Here is an 18416-nt window from a genome sequence, read left to right as displayed (position 1 = left end):
TAGATTATTCTATAGTCCAGACTAAAGATTATTCTATAGTCCAGACTATAGATTATTCTCTAGTCCAGACTATAGATTATTCTATAGTCAATACTATAGACTATTCTATAGTCCAGACTATAGACTATTCTATAGTCCAGAATATAGACTATTCTATAGTCCAGACTATAGACTATTCTATAGTCCAGACTATAGATTAGTCTATAGTCCAGACTATAGATTAGTCTATAGTCCAGACTATAGACTATTCTATAGTCCAGACTATAGATTATTCTATAGTCCAGACTATAGATTATTCTATAGTCCAGACTATAGATTATTCTATAGTCCAGACTATAGATTATTCTATAGTCCAGACTATAGATTATTCTATAGTCCATACTATAGACTATTCTATAGTCCAGACTATAGACTATTCTATAGTCGAAACTATAGACTATTCTATAGTCCACACTATAGACTATTCTATAGTCCACACTATAGACTATTCTGTGGTCCACACTATAGACTATTCTATAGTCCAGACTGTAGTTTGTTTAATAGTCCAGACTATAGTTTGTTCTATAGTCCAGACTATAGACTATTCCATAGCCCACACTATAGACTATTCTATAGTCCACACTATAGACTATTCTATAGTCCACACTATAGACTATTCTATAGTCTAGACTGTAGTTTGTTCTTTAGTCCAGAGTAGTTTGTTCTATAGTCCAGACTATAGTTTGTTCTATAGTCCAGGCTATAGTTTGTTCTATAGTCCAGATTATAGTTTGTTCTATAGTCCAGACTGTAGTTTCTTCTATAGTCCAGACTATAGTTTGCTCCATATTCCAGACTATTTTTATTTTATTCTACAGTATAGACTATAGTTTGTTCTATAATCCAGACTATAGACTTTTATATAGTCCAGACTATAGACTATTCAATAGTCCAGACTATAGACTATTCAATAGTCCAGACTATAGACTATTCTATAGTCCAGACTGTAGTTTGTTCTATAGTCCAGACTATAGTTTGTTCCTTAGTCCAGACTATAGTTTATTCTACAGTCTAGACTATAGTTTGTTCTATAGTCCAGACTATAGACTATTCTATAGTCCAGACTATAGACTATTCTATAGTCCAGACTATAGACTATTCTATAGTCCAGACTATAGACTATTCTATAGTCCAGACTATAGACTGTTCTATAGTCCAGACTATAGACTATTCTAGTCCAGACTATAGAGTATTCTATAGTCCAGACTATAGAGTATTCTATAGTCCAGACTATAGAGTATTCTATAGTCCAGACTATAGGCTATTCTATAGACCAGACTACAGACTATTCTATAGCGCAGACTATTCTGTAGTCCAGACTATAGACTATTCTATAGTCCACACTATAGACTATTCTATAGTCCAGAGTATAGAGTATTCTATAGTCCAGACTATAGACTATTCTATAGTCCAGACTATAGACTATTCTATAGTCCAGACTATAGCCTATTCTATAGTCTAGACTATAGACTATTCTATAGTCCAGACCATAGACTATTCTATAGTCCAGACAAGACTATTCTATAGTCCAGACTATAAACTATTCTATAGTCCAGATTATAGACTATTCTATAGTCCACACTATAGACTGTTCTATAGTCCAGACTATAGACTATTCTATAGTCCACACTATAGACTATTCTTTAGTCCAGACTATAGACTACTCTATGGTCCAGACTATAGACTACTCTATGGTCCAGACTATTGACTATTCTATAGTCCAGACTATGGTTTGTTCTATAGTCCAGACTATGGTTTGTTCTATAGTCAAGACTCTTAATACCCTCTTATTCACATTGTTTACATTTTTCTTAATGAACGATGTCATTGATTTAATCAATTTCTTTCTCTGAGTGTAAACAATTACTTTGCTCTGTTTATTTATTGTTGTTTTTTTACAATAAAATATTTATGATTGAGAAGTCAATAGCAAAAATTTAAACGAATAAAAAATACTCACATACAAGAGCAAAGTATTGAATATTTATCTCTATCCCCCCAAAAACAAACTAACAACAACAACTGCAACAAAATCAAATAAAAACAAAACCAAACATATCCATACATATAGAGAGTTATTGAATATGAATAGAGTAGTGTAAACTTGTAATCAGTACCATGGTCTTTGGGCCGGGGGGTGGTAGGTTGTTAACAAGGGGGGAAAACATAAAATAGAAGCTGTGTAAATAAAAAGCAAAGAGGGCGTGTATTTACTAGATTGAATTGAATGTACGATTTTCGATACTATTGCTGGGAGATTGAATGTTTGTGTGTATGTGTCTTTAAATGTTATTTGTTTTGTTTATTGTTTTCCTTTTTTTGTTTTGTTTTCTATACAAATGGCATTGGATCAATGGAGCACGCGATTTTCATTTTTATTTTATTTTCAATATTTTGCCATAAACATGAAACTAATCTAACAAAACAAGAAACTTAACGCCAAATTTATAAAAAATGCTATAAAAAAATCGTTGAAAAAATACAACAAAATGTTATAAAAACCTCAATCTCTAGGAAAATCTTTTTTTTGTAATATTTATGTGGGCAAGCGGGTTTTATTTTTAAATTATAACAAAACTGAATTGTGGTTTATTAAAAAAAAAATCACACCACGTGCAAAATTTAGTTTGATTTGTAGTTTTGACAGTTAAACTGACAGTTGTTATAATTAATTTAAAGCCATAAAAAGCACTAAATAAACTGAAAAAGTAAAACAAAATTGTAATAAAATGCTATGTTAAGAAAACCAACAAATATTTTATTTAATGCTTGAATAATTTTGAAAAAAAGGGGAAGTAATTTAAGATATTAAGCTAAAAATTGTAGACTGAACTATACTCTTGAACTGAACACTTGACTATCGTCAAGACAAAAGACTAAACTATAGTCCAGACTATAGACTAAAGTAAAATCTAGACTTTACGCTATTCTACAGTCCAGACTAACCTAAAGTCCAGATATTGATTAAGCTATAGTCCAGACTAAAGACTAGACAGTTCCGACTCTAGACTATAGCTCAGACTATAGATACCCAAATCTATAGGCTAAACTATAGTCCAGACTATAGACTATTCTCTAGTCCAGGCTACTCTAGTCCAGACTAGACTATTCTATAGTCCAGACTATAGACTATTCTATAGTCCAGACTATAGACTATTCTATAGTCCAGACTATAGACTATTCTATAGTCCAGACTATAAACTATTCTATAGTCCAGACTATAGACTATTCTATAGTCCAGACTATAGACTATTCTGTAGTCCAGAGTATAGACTATTCTATAGTCCAGACTATAGACTATTCTATAGTCCAGATTATAGACTATTCTATAGTCCAGACTATAGACTATTCTATAGTCCAGACTATAGACTATTCTCTAGTCCAGACTATAGACTATTCTCTAGTCCAGACTATAGACTATTCTCTAGTCCAGACTATAGACTATTCTATAGTCCAGACTATAGACTATTCTATAGTCCAGACTATAGACTATTCTATAGTCCAGACTATAGACTATTCTATAGTCCAGACTATAGACTATTCTATAGTCCAGACTATAGACTATTCTATAGTCCAGACTATAGACTATTCTAGTCCAGACTATAGACTATTCTATAGTCCAGACTATAGACTATTCTATAGTCCAGACTATAGACTATTCTATAGTCCAGACTATAGACTATTCTATAGTCCAGACTATAGACTATTCTATAGTCCAGACTATAGACTATTCTATAGTCCAGACTATAGACTATTCTATAGTCCAGACTATAGACTATTCTATAGTCCAGACTATAGACTATTCTATAGTCCAGACTATAGACTATTCTATAGTCCAGACTATAGACTATTCTATAGTCCAGACTATAGACTATTCTATAGTCCAGACTATAGACTATTCTATAGTCCAGACTATAGACTATTCTATAGTCCAGACTATAGACTATTCTATAGTCCAGACTATAGACTATTCTATAGTCCAGACTATAGACTATTCTATAGTCCAGACTATAGACTATTCTATAGTCCAGACTAGACTATTCTATAGTCCAGACTAGACTATGCTATAGTCCAGACTATAGACTATTCTATAGTCCAGACTATAGACTATTCTATAGTCCAGACTATAGACTATCTATAGTCCAGACTATAGACTATTCTATAGTCCAGACTATAGACTATTCTATAGTCCAGACTATAGACTATTCTATAGTCCAGACTATAGACTATTCTATAGTCCAGACTATAGACTATTCTATAGTCCAGACTATAGACTATTCTATAGTCCAGACTATAGACTATTCTATAGTCCAGACTATAGACTATTCTATAGTCCAGACTATAGACTATTCTATAGTCCAGACTATAGACTATTCTATAGGCCAGACTATAGACTATTTTATAGGCCAGACTATAGACTATTTTATAGTTCAGACTGTAGGCTATTCTATAGCCCAGACTATAGACTATTTTATAGTCCAGACTATAGACTATTCTATAGTCCAGACTATAGACTATTCTATAGTCCAGACTATAGACTATTCTATAGTCCAGACTATAGACTATTCTATAGTCCAGACTATAGACTATTCTATAGGCCAGACTATAGACTATTTTATAGGCCAGACTATAGACTATTTTATAGTTCAGACTGTAGGCTATTCTATAGCCCAGACTATAGACTATTTTATAGTCCAGACTATAGACTATTTTATAGTCCAGACTATAGACTATTCTATAGTCCAGACTATAGACTATTCTATAGTCCAGACTGTAGAATAGTCTATAGTCCAGACTATGGACTTACATATCTATAGTCCAGACTATAGACTATTCTACAGTTCAGAATATAGACAATTTTATAGTCCAGACTATAGACAATTCTATAGTCCCGACTATAGACTATTCTATAGTCCAGACTATAGACTATTCTATAGTCCAGACTACAGGCTATTATATAGCGCAGACTATTCTATAGGCCAGACTATAGACTATTCTATAATCCAGACTATAGACTATTCTATAGTCCAGACTATAGACTATTCTATAATCCAGACTATAGACTATTATATAGTCCAGACTATAGACTATTATATAGGCTATAAACTAGACTATGGACTGCTTTATAGTCCATACTATAAACTATATTCTTTAGTCCAGACTATATATTATTTCATAGTATAAGATAATACTAAAATCTCGTAATATGGACTATATAGCATTTATTAACCTTAGAATCCTTCCTTCTCTGGTATATGTAAACAAATATTTAATGTCTTAATTATGAACAAAAGGTCCTGTCTTCTTTCTTCAACTTTAAAAATAAAGAAGCTATATTTCCATATATACATATTTTCATTATTTTAATGAAAATTGTTTTGACACTTGTTTTGATAGCCAGGGGGAGTAGTGTGATGAATGAATTGACTTCTAGACTATAACTTTAACAAGACACGCAACAAAATTTCCGTCTTAAAAAAATACAAACAATTAACATACACTGGGGGAGTAAATCCAAAACCTACCACCAACCAGCTGAATATTTAGTAAATTTTTAATATATATTTTTTTAATTTTATTTAAACAATTAACGAGGAGTCTCTCTGTCAACGTTGTCGTTTTGAGATCAAATGTTAAAGATAAAATGTCACTTGTTGTTGCTGTTGTTATGACCGGTAATAGTTGTTAACAACATACAAGTCTGTTAACCGTTCATTGCAACGGACCACTCATAATTTGTCCCAAATTCACTTTTTAACCTATAATTTTGCTTGCTTTTTTCTTTTGGGGTGAATTTTTCATCAGTTTCAATGACCGATATGTCTGTCTTTCGGTTATCCTACATTTTCATGTCTAGCAGCCATTAAATATCACTGTCATTTGATTACTTGTCGTTCCCTAGGCCATTTCTGACTAAGGGAAGTAAGTGTGAGCATGTGAGTGTGACTTTGTTTATCTAGATAAAACATTTAACAAAATTACCATGTTCTATTTGACGGTAACGACGCCACAACAACAATATTTATGAAATTATGAAAAATAAATTTTAGCCCTACATATTATTAGTCTGGTTTTTTGTTATTATTGTTGTTATCATTTTGTTTGTTTGTTTTACTAAATAAAAATTATGCAAAATTGCAAAGGAGAACTGTTAGATGGGAATATTTCAAAAAAGGTTTACAAATAGTCATTTATATAAAGTATACGACGGAGTCGGGAATAGTCAGTAGTCGGGGCTATAGAATAGTCTATAGTCGGGACTATATATTAGTCTATAGTCAGGACTATAGAATAGTCAGTAGTCGGACTATATATAGTCTGGACTATAGAATAGTCTATAGTCGGGACTATAGAATAGTCTATAGTCGGGACTATAGAATAGTCTATAGTCGGGACTATAGAATAGTCTATAGTCGGGACTATAGATTAGTCTATAGTCGGGACTATAGAATAGTCAGTAGTCGGGGCTATAGAATAAATAGTCCATAGTCTTGACTATAGAATAGTCTATAGTCTGGACTATAGAATAGTCTATACTCTGCACTATAGAATATTCTATAGTCTATAGTATGGACTATAGAATAGTCTATAGTCTAGACTATAAATAATATAATAGTCTATAGTCTGCACTATAGAATATTCTATAGTCTATAGTATAGACAATAGAATAGTCTATAGTCTAGACTATAAATAATATAATAGTCTATAGTCTGGACTATAGAATAGTCTATAGTTTGGACTATGGAATAGTCTATAGTCTGGACTATGGAATAGTCTATAGTCTGGACTATAGAATAGTCTATAGTCTGGACTATAGAATAGTCTATAGTCTGGCCTATAGAATAGTCTATAGTTTGGCCTATAGAATAGTCTATAGTCTGGCCTATAGAATAGTCTATAGTCTGGACTATAGAATTGTCTATAGTCTGTACTATAGAATAGTCTATAGTCTGGACTATAGAATAGTCTATAGTCTAGACTATAAAATAGTCTATAGTCTGGACTATAGAATAGTCTATAGTCTGGACTATAGAATAGTCTATAGTCTTTTGTCTGGGCTGTAGAATAGTCTGCACTATAGAATAGTCTATAGTATGGATTATAGAATAGTCTATAGTCTAGACTATAAATAATATAATAGTCTATAGTCTGGACTATAGAATAGTCTATAGTTTGGACTATGGAATAGTCTATAGTCTGGACTATGGAATAGTCTATAGTCTGGACTATGGAATAGTCTATAGTCTGGACTATAGAATAGTCTATAGTCTGGACTATAGAATAGTCTATAGTCTGGACTATAGAATAGTCTGGACTATATAATAGTCTATAATCTGGCCTATAGAATAGTCTATAATCTGGCCTATAGAATAGTCTATAGTCTAGACTATAGAATAGTCTACACACTGGACTATAGAATAGTCTATAGTCTGAAATACAGAATAGTCTATTGTCTGGGCTGTAGAATAGTCTGCACTATAGAATAGTCTATAGTCTGGACTATAGAATTGTCTATAGTCTGAACTATAGAATAGTTTATAGTCTGAACTATAGAATATTCTATAGTCTATAGTATGGATTATAGAATAGTCTATAGTCTAGACTATAAATAATATAATAGTCTATAGTCTGGACTATAGAATAGTCTATAGTTTGGACTATGGAATAGTTTATAGTCTGGACTATAGAAAAGTCTATAGTCTGGACTATAGAAAAGTCTATAGTCTGGACTATAGAATAGTCTATAGTCTGGACTATAGAATAGTCTATAGTCTGGACTATAGAATAGTCTATAGTCTGGACTATAGAATAGTCTATAGTCTGGACTATAGAATAGTCTATAGTCTGGACTATAGAATAGTATATAGTCTGGACTATAGAATAGTCTATAGTCTGGCCTATAGAATAGTCTATAGTTTGGCCTATAGAATAGTCTATAGTCTGGCCTATAGAATAGTCTATAGTCTGGACTATAGAATAGTCTATAGTGTGGTCTATAGAATAGTCTATAGTCTGGCCTATAGAATAGTATATAGTCTGGACTATAGATTAGTCTATAGTCTGGACTATTGATTAGTCTATAGTCTGGACTATAGATTAGTCTATAGTCTGGACTATAGATCAGTCTATAGTCTGGACTATAGATTAGCATATAGTCTGGACTATAGAATAGTGTATAGTGTGGACTATAATTTGCACTATTGAGTAGAATACATTGAATAACTTTTCTATTATTGTAACATAGTTTTAATTAACACATTTTCTAACATTCTCTATTAGATAAAATATTTTAAATTGTTTATTTTTTTTACAGGTAAGTTAATTAAATAATTGCTTTATTTTGCCAACAAAACAAATTCCAGGTAATTACACTTTTAAACATTCTCCAGGAATTATATATATTTTTTGCACCAATTAAACAAAACTCACCTTACTCTGTTGCCAACCATTAACAATTTTCCTCAATTGTCATTCAATATGTGTATGTGACAATCCCTGCTAGCTGTCATAACATTTCTTTGTCACTATTTAAAATAGAATTATATTTGAATTTTTGATTAGCAGTTATTTATAATTAACCATAAATTGACAAACTACTTAATTTTAGTTTTTGTTTAGCAAAATGTAATTGTTTATACTTTAGTTGTATTAAACAAAATTCTATGAGAAATAAATCAATTAAATTAAAATTGTAGAAAAAAAAAATAGAATACAACACACTTACAAGGTAAATTACATGTGGGAATTGTTTAATAAAACATGAATTGTTGTAATAGACGGAGACGAAGACAATTAAATATTTATATAGTTTTATTTTCTAGAATAGATTAGTAATACTATAGAATAGAATGATATTTTGGTAGGACAACAGTGAAGGCAAAGAAAATAGCATTCTTTATACTACAATTAAGTCTGGGCTATATATAGTCTGGACTATAGGCTATAGTCTGGACTATAGTCTGGACTATAGTCTGGACTATAGTCTAGACTATATTCTATAGTCTATAGTCTGGACTATAGTCTATAGTCTGGACTATAGTCTATGGTCTGGACTATAGTCTATAGTCTGGACTATAGTCTATAGTCTGGACTATAGTCTATAGTCTGGACTATAGTCTATAGTCTGGACTATAGTCTATAGTCTGGACTATAGTCTATAGTCTGGACTATAGTCTATAGTCTGGACTATAGTTTATAGTCTGGACTATAGTTTATAGTCTGGACTATAGTTTATAGTCTGGACTATAGTCTATAGTCTGGACTATAGTCTACAGTCTGGACTATAGTCTACAGTCTGGACTATAGTCTAAAGTCTGGACTATAGTCTATAGTCTGGACTATAGTCTATAGTCTGGACTATAGTCTATAGTCTGGACTATAGGCTATATTCTGGATTATAGTATATAATCTGGACTATGGTCTGGACTATAGTCTATAGTCTGGACTATAGTCTATAGTCAGGGCTATAGTCTATAGTCTGGACTATAGTCTATAGTCTGGACCATAGTCTATAGTCTGGACTATAGTCTATAGTCTGGTTTAAAGTTTATAGTCTGAACCATAGTCCATAGTTTGGACTATAGTCTTAGTCATTCCTTTTGCATAACTATCATCACTTTCTGATTAGTTTTGTTTTGTCCAATATTAATTGAAAACTATTCACACAGTCATTCAATCGCGTCTTAAATGTTTTTTACTTTAGTTCAAAATGTTAAATAATTATTTTAAATTTTTTATAAATTACCTGATTGATTATGAAATCTTACTGAGAATTCTCTGCTGGCAATTGATTTTGCATGTAATTATTTAACACACTTAAGCAACAAAAACAACAATAACAAATAAAAATAATAATGCAGTTTTACTAACAAATTGTAATTGCATTTAGACGTACTTTTTTCAGTATTTATTTAATATTAATTAAATAGAAAATATACATACGTACACTAACACACACACACACACACTCAACAATAATAAATATTGCATAATGATGAGAAACAGAATGAATGAGTGATTAAATAAACAGAAAGTCTGTGATAGAGTGTTTAAAGAATTTATTAATTATTTAATAAGCTAAATAATTATATTAAGGGTATTCAAGGAATGTAATTGACAAAAGTCTGACAATAGTCTGGATTATAGACCAACTACGGTCTGGACTATATACTGACTAAAGACTGGATTATAGACCAACTACGGTCTGGATTATAGACCGACTACGGTCTGAACTATAAACTGACTATAGTCTGGACTGTAGACCGACTATAGTCTGGACTATAGACTGACTATAGTCTGGACTATAGACTGACTAAAGTATGGACTATAGACTGACTATAGACTGACTATAGTCTGGACTATAGACTGACTATAGTCTGGACTATAGACTGACTATAGTCTGGACTATAGACTGACTATAGTCTGGGCTATAGACTGAATATAGTTTGGACTATAGACCGGCTATAGTCTGGACTATAAACTGACTATTATCTGGACTATAGACTGAATATAGTCTGGACTATAGACTGACAATAGTCTAGATTATAGATTAACTATAGCCTGGACAATAGATTTACGGTTGTCATTGATTGATGATAGTCTGGACTATAGATTGACTATAGTCAGTACTATAGATTGGCTATAGTCCGGACTATAGTCTGACCAAAGTCTGGACTATATATTGATTATACTCAATATATTATGTGAACTATAGATAGACGATTATCTGGACTATGGACTGACTATATCCTGGACTATAGACTAACTATATTTTGGACTTCAGACTATCTATAGTGTGGAATATAAACTGACTATAGTTTGGATTATGGACTGACTATAGACTGACTATGGTCAGGACTATACACTAACTATAGTTTGGACTATAAGCTGAATATAGTTTGGACTATAGACTGACTATGGTCAGGACTATAGACTGACTATATTCTGGACTACATACTGACTATATTTTAGACTATATATTGTCTATAGTCTGGACTATAAACTGACTGCAGTCTGGAATGTATACTCACTACAATCTGCGCTACAGTTAGACGTTTGTCTGGACTATAGATTTTCTATAGTCTGGACTATAAACTGACTACAGTCTGGAGTGTAGTCTGACTATAGTCTGTTCAACTGACTGACTACAGTCTCGACTATATATTAACGATTGTCTGGACTATAGTCTTAAAAAAAGACGACTATAGTCTAGACTATAGACTGACTATTGGCTGGATTATAGGGAGACGGTTGTCTGGACAATATTTTGATTATAGACTGACCATCTATACTCTAGACTGAATATTGTCTGGACTATAGACTCACTATAGTCTGAACTATAGATTGACTATAGTTTGGACTAAAAACTGATTACATTCAGGACTATAGAGCGACTACAGTCTGGACTATAGACTTGCTTAGTCCGGTCTATAGACTGACTACAGTCAGGGTTATATTTATGAAGACTATTGTCTGGACTTTAGATTGCCGATTCTCTAGTCTATAGATTAACTATAGTCAGGTCTTTAAATTAACTATAGTCTGGACTATACATTGACTATAGTCTGTTCTATAGATTGAATATAATCTGGACTCTAAATTGACTATAATCTGGACGATAGGCAGACTATGGTCTATAGATTAACCATAGTCTGTACTATACATTGACTGTAGTCTGGACTATAAACCAACCATAGTCGGGACTATATACTGAATATTGTCTGGATATTCCGATCTATAGACTGACTATAATCTGAACTATACTTATACTGTAGTCTGGACGATAGACAGGTAATGGATTATAAATAGTAGTTTTTTCGCCTAACGCCTTAATTACAATTTAACGTTCCAAAATTCTAAAGAAAATTGTAATAAAAACAAAATAGAAAGTAAAATAAACAATCGCTTTGTAGGGAAAACTAAAAGAACCATGATGAAGGAGAAACACAAACACCTACAACATAAAATGAATAGAACAAACAAAGCACAAACAAGGATGGGAAAAGGGAGTAACAGTGAAAGCAGAAAAAACACATACATAAAAACAGCCTCCTTGTTAAAAGAATGAGGAGTAGTAAAACTGAAATGAATGGTTGCCAGGCAGGGATGGAAAACTTACAACAATTCTACTTTTTTACATTTAAGAATATGTAGTAGCAAATTAAATCCAATTTTACATCCCTGATATGGTGGTGGAACAGCCATGTTGCCACTTAAAATATGTTTTATACACAATGCCAACAACAACAACAAAAAGAATAACAACAGACCGAAACAGTTAGTTAGTCAAAAGTAAACACTTTTTTTGGAATAGACAGGCAAACAACCAACAGCAAAAACTCTTATATTAAATGAGTAGCAACAATAAAAAGGACTAATAATACATATAAAGGATGGAGGATAAACTAAAGAATATAAATAAAAAGAAAAGAAGCAACTGTTTTTGATGCTCAGTCCCTGTTTTCTAATAAAAAATTGGACTATTTAGGTAAATTTTAACTAAAATTAAAAACACAAAAGGATGAAGGAAGAAGTATAAAGAATTAACAAATCCTTATGGAATCTTTAGCAATTAGCCCACAGTGGGTGTATTAATTATATTTAACTAAAATTTTAATTAAATTTTAATTCAAAATGGACAAAAACTCTAATTCTTCTAATTAAATTTTAAAACATTTTTAAAATCTCTCTTTTACTTTCTTTCTCTGTCTGTTTTAACAACAATGTATACGAAACTGTCTGTTTATCTTTGTTGTTATTGGTGTATTTTTGTTTTTGTAAACTCCGCCCTTCTGGTTACTGGAGGTTGCTGCAGTTGTTGTTGCTGTTATAGTTGTGCCACTGACTCCACCTCTAAAAGCCGGGTAAACATTGTCGACACAGAGTTTTATACAATTTTCATATGAAAATTTACTTTTAGCCGTCGGCATTTTAATGTTTCTTTTCATCGGTTTTTTTTTTCTCTTCCGCTTACAGTGAGATGATTGTTATCAGTTAACCAGACTATAGTCAGTCTATAGTCCAGACTATAGTCAGTCTATAGTCCAAACTATAGTCAGTCTATAGTCCAGACTATAGTCAGTCTATAGTCCAGACTATAGTCATTCTATAGTCCAGACTACAGTCGGTCTATAGTCCAGACTATAGTCATTCTATAGTCCAGACTATAGTCAGTCTATAGTCCAGACTATAGTCAGTCTATAGTCCAGACTATAGTCAGTCTATAGTCCAGACTATAGTCAGTCTATAGTCCAGACTATAGTCAGTCTATAGTCCAGACTATAGTCAGTCTATAGTCCAGACTATAGTCAGTCTATAGTCCAGACTATAGTCAGTCTATAGTCCAGACTATAGTCAGTCTATAGTCCAGACTATAGTCAGTCTATAGTCCAGACTATAGTCAGTCTATAGTCCAGACTATGGTCAGTCTATAGTCTAGACTATAGTCAGTCAATAGTTCAGACTGCAGTCATACTATAGTCCAGACTATACTCATTTTATTGTTTTTCTATATTCAGACTATAGTCAGTCTATAGTCTAGACTATAAATAGTCTTAAGTCCAGAATACAGCCAGTCTATAGTCCAGACTACAGTCACACTATAGTCAGTCTATCGTCAGTCTATCGTCCATACTATAGTCAGTCTATAGTTCAGACTACAGTAATACTATAGTCCAGACTAAACTCATTCCATTATCTTTCTATAGTTCAGACTATAGTCATTCTTAAGTCCAGACTATAGTCATTCTTAAGTCCAGACTATAGTCAGTCTGTAGTCCAGACTATAGTCAGTCTATAGTCCAGACTATAGTCAGTCTATAGTCCAGGCTATAGTCAGTCTATAGTCCAGACTATAGTCAGTCTATAGTCCAGATTATAGTCAGTCTATAGTCCAGACTATAGTCAGTCTATAGTCCATAGTATAGTCAGTCTATAGTCCATAGTATAGTCAGTCTATAGTCCATAGTATAGTCAGTCTATAGTCCAGACTATAGTCAGTCTATAGTCCAGACTATAGTCAGCTATAGTCCAGATTATAGTCAGTCTATAGTCCAGACTATAGTCAGTCTATAGTCCATATTATAGTCAGTCTATAGTCCATAGTATAGTCAGTCTATAGTCCATAGTATAGTCAGTCTATAGTCAGTCTATAGTCCAGACTATAGTCAGTCTATAGTCCAGACTATAGTCAGTCTATAGTCCAGACTATAGTCAGTCTATAGTCCAGACTATAGTCAGTCTATAGTCCAGACTATAGTCAGTCTATAGTCCAGACTATAGTCAGTCTATAGTCCAGACTATAGTCAGTCTATAGTCCAGACTATAGTCAGTCTATAGTCCAGACTATAGTCAGTCTATAGTCCAGACTATAGTCAGTCTATAGTCCAGACTATAGTCAGTCTATAGTCCAGAATTTAGTCAGTCTATAGTCCAGACTATAGTCTTTCTATAGTCCAGACTATATTCTGTCAGTCTGTGGTCTATACTATAGTCAGTCTGTAGTCCAGACTATAGTCAGTCTATAGTCTAGACTATAGTCAGTCTGTAGTCCAGACTATAGTCAGTCTGTAGTCCAGACTATAGTCAGTCTGTAGTCCAGACTATAGTCAGTCTGTAGTCCAGACTATAGTCAGTCTGTAGTCCAGACTATAGTCAGTCTGTAGTCCAGACTATAGTCAGTCTGTAGTCTATACTATAGTCAGTCTGTAGTCCAGACTATAGTCAGTCTATAGTCTAGACTATAGTCAGTCTGTAGTCCAGACTATAGTCAATCATCAATTGCTTGTTTTTCAGTCTTTTCACTTTTATTTTTTAAAACATAATCTATTTAAAGGTTTAATAGTTCTTTCTTCTAAAAATATGATCTTTTTTTCTTTTGCTGATGTTATTATTGTTAAATTTTCGATTTCATTTAGAACAAGATCTAGCTACATACATAACTAATCATAATTCTGTTGCTTTGTCCAGTCAAGCAAACATTTCGTTTTAGTTTCACTAAAATTCGCTTGATTAAATGTCGTTCATTTTGATGACGATCATAATGAAGTTGTAGAAGACTATGATGTTGGTTGATGTTGGTCATGATGATGACAATGATGGTAATCTAAACATAATCAACTTAACCCAAAAATGTGTGAAATTCCCGGAATAATCTTGTATGAATTTGAAAAATAAAAACATAAAATGAGAGAAAAAAAAAATAAACGAGAAACACTTTAAAAGTTTTTGAACTTTCCAATGTCATAAGAGGTGTGTACAATATGACAATGATGTTATGAGAAATAAGTTACAGTTTTTGTTGTTATTGCTGTTGCTGATGATGATGATGTTGCTGCTGCTGTTGAAGATGACAAAGTTAAAATTGTGTAGAAATGTGGCCATTAAGAAGTGAAGGTTTATTTGGCTGATGATTTGAGATGATGAAGAGAAGAAGGATTTGGGGTAAAAACCCAGTAGGTTTTCTTTCTAAACAAAGCTTCTTAAGGTTTTTTTTGCTGTTGATACATGTCTAATGCAGTAAGAAGTTTTTTTTTTGTAGAATTTTAAAGTTTGATGTGGCCAAGTTAGAACTCTAAAGTCTACCTTAAGACGTCTTTTCTTATGTTTCAGGTTTTAGTTCCTTTTTTTCATTTTACTTTTTTTATTGGAAACAGTTGTTTTATTTCAGACTCTTTTGCTTCATCTTCAGTTTTTTTGCATTTTAAGTCCACAAAACAAAAAAATAAGCATAAAATAAGTTTATTATGTCTGCTTGATCTGCTGCTGATGCCTGACGTCTGGGTTCTTTAAAAAAAAGGTAAAACCTTAAATAAGCAGCAGCATCATTATCTTCTTCTTGTCTCCTGGAAGCTAAGAAAAAATGGCCATAACACGTAATACGTTTTTGTCTATGTTTGTGTGTAAAAAAAAACTGTCTGCCAGTAAATTTTGTATCTTTTTAAAGTACTTATGACTTGCTGGCTTTCAGTTTCTTTAGGTTTTTCTTGGAGTTTTACATTTTAAAGTTTTTATTATTGGTTGTTGTTTTTGTTTTAAGACTTAATGTTTCTCTAAAACAAAAAATCGGTTGTATCTAAAACACGTCTCAACAACATGTGAAGTTTTCGTAAAATTTTACTATATAGTTTTTGTATAAGAGTTGTTCTTGTAAAGTTTTTCAAAATAGAGTTTCTTGGGAAGTTTTCTATAACTAAGGGGAAGCATAGTCAGTATTAAAGCAAATCCTTTTGGGGTAGACAATACTCTCTACTAAAATCCTGACCATAGTCCACTATTGTCTAGACTATAGTCTAGGCTATAATCTAGGTGAAGTCTAAGCTATAATCCAGGCTGTAAACTAAGCTTTAGTCTAGGCCAAAGTCTAGGCTATAGTCCAGTCTATAGTAAAGGCTATAATCCAGCCTATAGTTCTATAATCCAGACTATAGTCTGTTCTATAGTCCAGACTAAAGTCTGTTCTATAGCACAGACTATAGTCTGTTCTATAGTCCAGACTATAGTCTGTTCTATTGTCCAGACAATAGTCTGTTCTATAGTCCAGACTATAGTCTGTTCTATAGTTCAGACTATAGTCTATTCTATAGTCCAGACTATAGTCTCTAATATAGTCCAGACTATATTCTGTTCTGTAGTCCAGACTATAGTCTTTTCTATAGGCCAGACTATAGTCTTTTCTATGGTCCAGACTGTAGTCTGTTTTATAGTAAAGACTATAGTCTGTTCTATAGTCCAGACTATAGTCTGTTCTATAGTCCAGACTAAAGTCTGTTCTATATTTCAGACTATAGTCTGTTCTATAGTCCAGACTATAGTCTGTTCTATAGTCCACTCTATAGTCTGTTCTATAGTTCAGACTATCGTATATTATATATTTCATACTATGCTCTATTCCATTCTTTAGTCCATTCTATGATCCATACTACAGACTGTTTTGTAGTCAAAACTATAGTCAGTTCTATGGTCCAGACTATAGTATATTCTACAGTTCTGACTATAGTCCTGACTATAGGTTATTCTATAGCCCAGACTATATATAGTCGATTCTATAGTCTAGACTATAGTCTATTTTATAGTCCAGACTATAGTCTATTCTATAGTTCAGAGTATAGTCTATTCTATAGTCCAGACTACAGTCTATTCTATAGTCCAGACTATAGTTTATTCTATATTCCAGACTATAGTCCAGCCGATAGTGTATTCCAAAGTCCAGACTATAGTATTTTCTATAGTCCTGACTATAGTCTGTTCTATAGTCCTGACTATAGTCTGTTCTATAGTCCTGACTATAGTCTGTTTTATAGTCCAGACTATAGTCTGTTCTATAGTCCAGACTATAGTCTGTTCTATAGTCCAGACTATAGTCTATTCTATAGTCCAGACTATAGTATATTCTATAGTCCAGACTATAGTCTATTCTATAGTTCAGAGTATAGTCTGTTCTATAGTCCAGTCTATAGTATATTCTATAGTCCAGACTACAGTCTATTCTACAGTCCAGACTATAGTTTATTCTATATTCCAGACTATAGTCCAGCCGATAGTGCATTCCAAAGTCCAGACTATAGTCTTTTCTATAGTCAGACTATAGTCTGGACTATAGAATATACTATAGAATAGACTATAGTCTGGACTATAGAATAGACTATAGTCTGGATTATAGAATAGACTATAGTCTGGACTATAGAATAGACTATAGTCAGGACTAGATTAGACTATAATCTGGACTATAGAATAGACTATAGTTTGGACTATAGTCTGTTCTATAGTCCAGACTATAGTCTGTTCTATAGTCCAGACTATAGTCTGTTCTATAGTCCAGACTATAGTCTGTTCTATAGTCCAGACTATAGTCTGTTCTATAGTCCAGACTATAGTCTGTTCTATAGTCCAGACTATAGTCTGTTCTATAGTCCAGACTATAGTCTGTTCTATAGTCCAGACTATAGTCTGTTCTATAGTCCAGACTATAGTCTGCTCTATAGTCCAGACTATAGTCTGCTCTATAGTCCAGACTATAGTCTGTTCTATAGTCCAGACTATAGTCTGTTCTATAGTCCAGGCTATAGTCTGTTCTATAGTCCAGACTATAGTCTGTTCTATAGTCCAGACTATAGTCTGTTCTATAGTCCAGACTATAGTCTGTTCTGTAGTCCAGACTATAGTCTGTTCTATAGTCCAGACTATAGTCTGTTCTATAGTCCAGACTATAGTCTGTTCTATAGTCCAGACTATAGTCTGTTCTATAGTCCAGACTATAGTCTGTTCTATAGTCCAGACTATAGTCCAGACTATAGTCTGTTCTATAGTCCAGACTATAGTCTGTTCTATAGTCCAGACTATAGTCTGTTCTATAGTCCAGACTATAGTCTGTTCTATAG

The 18416-nt window shown here is 32.7% G+C and overlaps 1 protein-coding gene across 2 annotated transcripts in view; it reads left to right on the top strand.

The window, feature by feature from the left end:
* LOC119611317 (vitellogenin-2-like) overlaps positions 1 to 18416 on the top strand; it is a 62702-nt gene that overhangs the window by 18334 nt on the left and 25952 nt on the right. The window contains exon 2 of one of the 2 annotated variants that reach the window (XM_037966855.1): positions 8354 to 8473. The exons of the other annotated variant lie outside the window; for it this stretch is intronic. Coding sequence (XP_037822783.1) covers positions 8354 to 8357 — 4 coding nt within the window. The 3' untranslated portion in view covers positions 8358 to 8473. Of the gene's footprint in view, positions 1 to 8353; positions 8474 to 18416 lie in introns of those variants that run through there. 2 annotated transcript variants of the gene reach the window in all.

This window comes from Lucilia sericata, unplaced genomic scaffold (assembly GCF_015586225.1).
Source record: "Lucilia sericata isolate MDLA Ls3-8-SP2 unplaced genomic scaffold, ASM1558622v1 Contig001420F_arrow, whole genome shotgun sequence".
Classification (NCBI taxonomy): domain Eukaryota; kingdom Metazoa; phylum Arthropoda; class Insecta; order Diptera; family Calliphoridae; genus Lucilia; species Lucilia sericata.
Note: the sequence above shows the minus strand (reverse complement) of the source record. Positions and strands in the feature narration are given on the sequence as shown.